The 4,005-nt window shown below is 40.1% G+C and overlaps 1 protein-coding gene across 1 annotated transcript in view; it reads right to left on the bottom strand.

Moving 5' to 3' along the window:
• The window catches only part of LOC109725017 (granule-bound starch synthase 1, chloroplastic/amyloplastic-like), a 4,137-nt gene extending 423 nt beyond the window's left edge, over positions 1 to 3,714 (bottom strand). The window contains exons 1-13 of the mRNA XM_020254056.1: positions 3,668 to 3,714; positions 2,944 to 3,328; positions 2,647 to 2,727; positions 2,462 to 2,560; positions 2,268 to 2,357; positions 1,979 to 2,042; positions 1,772 to 1,872; positions 1,551 to 1,660; positions 1,217 to 1,460; positions 946 to 1,122; positions 662 to 853; positions 288 to 374; positions 65 to 193 (exon numbers count right to left, since the gene is read on the bottom strand). Coding sequence (XP_020109645.1) covers positions 65 to 193; positions 288 to 374; positions 662 to 853; positions 946 to 1,122; positions 1,217 to 1,460; positions 1,551 to 1,660; positions 1,772 to 1,872; positions 1,979 to 2,042; positions 2,268 to 2,357; positions 2,462 to 2,560; positions 2,647 to 2,727; positions 2,944 to 3,309 — 1,740 coding nt within the window. The 5' untranslated portion in view covers positions 3,310 to 3,328; positions 3,668 to 3,714. The remainder of the gene's footprint in view (positions 1 to 64; positions 194 to 287; positions 375 to 661; positions 854 to 945; positions 1,123 to 1,216; positions 1,461 to 1,550; positions 1,661 to 1,771; positions 1,873 to 1,978; positions 2,043 to 2,267; positions 2,358 to 2,461; positions 2,561 to 2,646; positions 2,728 to 2,943; positions 3,329 to 3,667) is intronic.

Here is a 4,005-nt window from a genome sequence, read left to right as displayed (position 1 = left end):
TTTTTTTTTTTTTTTTTTTTTTTTTGACCTTTTTGGAAGTTAAGGTTTCATTTTCGATACTTACCTTCCATGAGAGATCTTGAGCCATGCAGTTGTGAATCATCTCCTTGAACGCGCCGGTCCCCACGACCTTAACAGCCCGTTTCACAGTCCCGACGACCTTCTTTACGTCGGCAGGATCGACAGCTTCACACTTGAAGAAACAAGAAGGAATTTAACCCAACCCGCGTGATTGATCGAATAGAACTGCGTACACATCATTTACATAGAAAGAAATATTTCCTTACGTCGGCGCTTAGCAGTCCCATATGAAAACCAGTTTTGCCTTCTTTAACTGTGTCGACAAGTCCACCGGTCGAGGCGCATGCGGGAGGCTGCAGAAATAAGCACATTGAATACAACAGCAGTATTTGAAAACTATTTGCTCTAGTAGCAGTTGATATCTTACTTTGTTACTAATGGTGACAGTCAGGAACTATCATTAAGATTCTCCAATTTTGGGCCTTATATATGTAAGCAACAAGAGCATCCTAAGCTTGTGAAAGGACTTAAAATCGCAGATCTAAGTTAAAAGGATGTTACTATTCAGTATTAGCATGTTACCATTTAGTCACAGCTAAAGAGTGCTAGCATTGAACTAAGAAATGAGAGGAGATTGTACCGTGCCATATTGCATCGCTTGTAACTGGATGAGACCGCACGGTTCGAATCGACTCGGGACTACGACTATATCGGCTCCGGCCATCATTTGGTGAGCTAAGGGAGCATTGAACTTCATTACTGCTCTTACCTTCTGAGGGAAGGTTTCTTCTATACTCTCTAACTGCTTCTCAAACTTCTTCTTCCCAGTCCCCTATAGAAGATTGAATTTACTCATGTAGAAACTTCAAGAATTAAAAGGAAAAAAAAAAAAAAAAAACTTAAAAGAGTTCATTCAATACTTACGAGAACGATGACTTGAACATTCTCATCCAAAATCTCTGGAAGGGCTGCTACCAGAATATCTGATCCCTTCTGCTCTTCGAGCCTTCCGATAAAAGCCACGAGAGGAATTTCCCTATTTTTAGGCAATCCAACTTCAGCCTGTAATGCTTCCTTGTTGAGCGCCTTCGCATCCGTCACCTGTAACATTTATTAGTCTCTTTCGTGAGTGTTCAGTCACGAAAACAAAAGAAAAAAAAGTTGCGCAACATAAATTGAGGGGTACGATTCTCACAGTTGATGCATCATAGTTAACGGAAATATATTTGTCGGTCGAAGGATTCCACTCATTGACATCCATTCCATTTACGATTCCAGTGACTCCGCTCCTGCGCAGGGTGTCGTCCAACTCGACGCCCCGCTGTTCTCCCGAAACGAGTTCTTGCGCGTAGTACGGGCTCACAGTTAACACCCTATCGGATTCTAGTATGCCGGCCTGCATCCAATTTATTTTCCTACCCTTCACAGGTTTGTTGTACCTGCAGCAAAATAAAACCCAAAATGTGGATACAATGAAGTTTGTCAGTTAACAAGAAGTTCAGCAAAACAATTGAATGGATCAGCCGTACCCATCGATGAAGTTGAACGAGGGTTTAAAGTAATCTGGGAGATTAAGGAGGGAGAAGTCGGAGGCTGCGAACCGTCCTTGATACACGATATTGTGAATGCAGAAAGCAACCTAAATTGGCATAAGATAGAGTGTCAATCGGCACCTTCTTATCATCAGCTATAATTTCTTCATATGATATAAAAATCATGAACAAAATAAGAAAAGAAGGGTTACAAAGACCTTGGCACTTCTGTAAATGCCATGGGGTTTGTACATGCTCTTCAAGTAGCACGGTAGAGCCGCGGTGTGCCAATCATTGGCGATGAACACAACATCCTCTCCTATAGGTAGAAAACTCTGAGTGAGGTTTATGTGACTAACAAGAACTAAAAAAGTTGGGTAATAGCTCGCAAAAATGTAAATATAAAATAAAAACGCGTTTCGCACCATAAGGTCCGGCGTAAAATTGACTGTTGTTGAGAAATAGCACTCTAGGAGCCTCCAAAGCAGCCTGCATGGTTGTGTCATGTACACATTTAATGAGGATTAACCAAAATCATGAGCACAACAAAATTCTTCACAATTTGATATACCTAGAGTTGATTAATTAACTCTAGTGAAATCCGCAAATTTTTAGGTCAAAGAGTAAAAAAAAAAAAGAGAATAAGATCATGCACCATTTATAACTTAACTAATGTAGGGAATTGAATCCTACAAAACATTAATTTTACTGTACCTGGCAAAAAAGACTAAAGCGAAGCTGATTGTCCTGATAATCTATTCCAGTGGTAGGACCATAAATCTTGCTACCAGTTTTGCCCCAAACCTGAAAATTTCATGTCAAAATGTTAGCTTGGAACGATTCTTAAAGCGTCGAAACAAGAAAAGGAATCAAAGAATGCATTGATATGCTAGTAATAGAAATTTGACCTTTGCAAGGAACATAGGGTGGTCGATGAATACGCGATCAACGCCTCTTTTGTAGCAGTGGAAGAAGCGCACAGTTTCGTAGCTGTTCCCGACTTTCACCTGCGCAAGAGGAAGCAATCTAAATTCACTATTTGCTGCAACAAACTTTGGCAGTTATGCATATGTATATCTGAAAATCTGCCGACCTGAGCCAAAGCATTTGTATCCCACGCATCCGCGTACTGATCATAGCGCGGCGCTATCGTCATGACGCGGTGCCCGTTCGCCTACACAAGCATCATCATTAGATACAGAAAACAAAAGGCTAAGATACAGAAACCTCCCGTACGTATTAGTTAGTATCGCGATCCTCGCATTACACACAAAATGATATAAAGCCACTAAAAGAAGTGTTCTAGTTTCATGCATGATGGGGTAATATACAGGTTTCGGCATATATTTCAATGGTGGCGAAGTGAAAATCGTGAGATAACAAGTAATACCGCCATTGCCGGGGGAAGTCCTCCGAGAACGTCGCCGAGGCCCCCCGTCTTGCTCCAAGGAGCCATCTCAGCTCCAACAAAGACCAAGTTCATCCCCTTTCCGCATATGACAACCGCCCACGGCCTCGTACTTGCACCACCGTCGCGCTTCGTAGCTGCTTGCTTCGTATTTGGTTTCGCGATTGCCCTCATCTGAAGCAAGTCGATTTTGTTTTGAGATCTCAGTCCATGATAAGCAGTGCCTGCTTGTTTCTTCAAATCTGCAGTTATTTTCTTCTGGAACAGTCTCGGCTTCGAATCGGTTGCACCGCAGTGCTTCGCGGCCGCGTGTTTTGAGATGAGCTGAGATGCAGTCATGGTAGCCATGGCAAGTAGAGATATTCAACTGAGTAATGACCAAAAAAAAAAAAAAAAACACAAAGAAAATGAGATATCAGATTAAAAATGATTCAAACTTCAAAGTATATAGCAACCATAACAACAGACAATTTGAAAACATAACTAATAGTTTTGAAAATACGTGTACTGAAGTTCGAAAGTTTTAATTTTACTATCTAATCTCAGTAAATATATTTACAAATATAGTTAATTTAAATATCATACATTCATTTCAAAAATACTGTAACTTTTAGATAGTAAAATCAAAGAATCAAGATAAGATCTAAACATTGGTGCCATATAAGAGCAGTAGAGATGATGTATATAAACAGATTACGTACTATACCTCCTCTAGATCTTCCTCCTCAAACTGAACACAAATGCGCACAAACTCTCAACGATAATATAACAATAATACTATATATATATGTATATAAAATTAACTACTCACTATATATATATATATATATATATATATATATATATATATATATATGTGTGTGTGTGTACTCTGTGGATGGATGGGTTTAATTAGGGGTGAGTAGCTAATTAGGGTTTTGTGTTTGGAGGAAATGCACGTAGGCCCCGGGTAGAGGTATTTATAATCGATCGTGTGGAGGAGGCACATGCACGTGTCGACCCGGAAATTGAATATGTATGCACGCATGTATTCGGTGGGCGCCT

The sequence above is a fragment of the Ananas comosus genome, linkage group 19, assembly GCF_001540865.1.
Source record: "Ananas comosus cultivar F153 linkage group 19, ASM154086v1, whole genome shotgun sequence".
Lineage (NCBI taxonomy): Eukaryota > Viridiplantae > Streptophyta > Magnoliopsida > Poales > Bromeliaceae > Ananas > Ananas comosus.
Note: the sequence above shows the minus strand (reverse complement) of the source record. Positions and strands in the feature narration are given on the sequence as shown.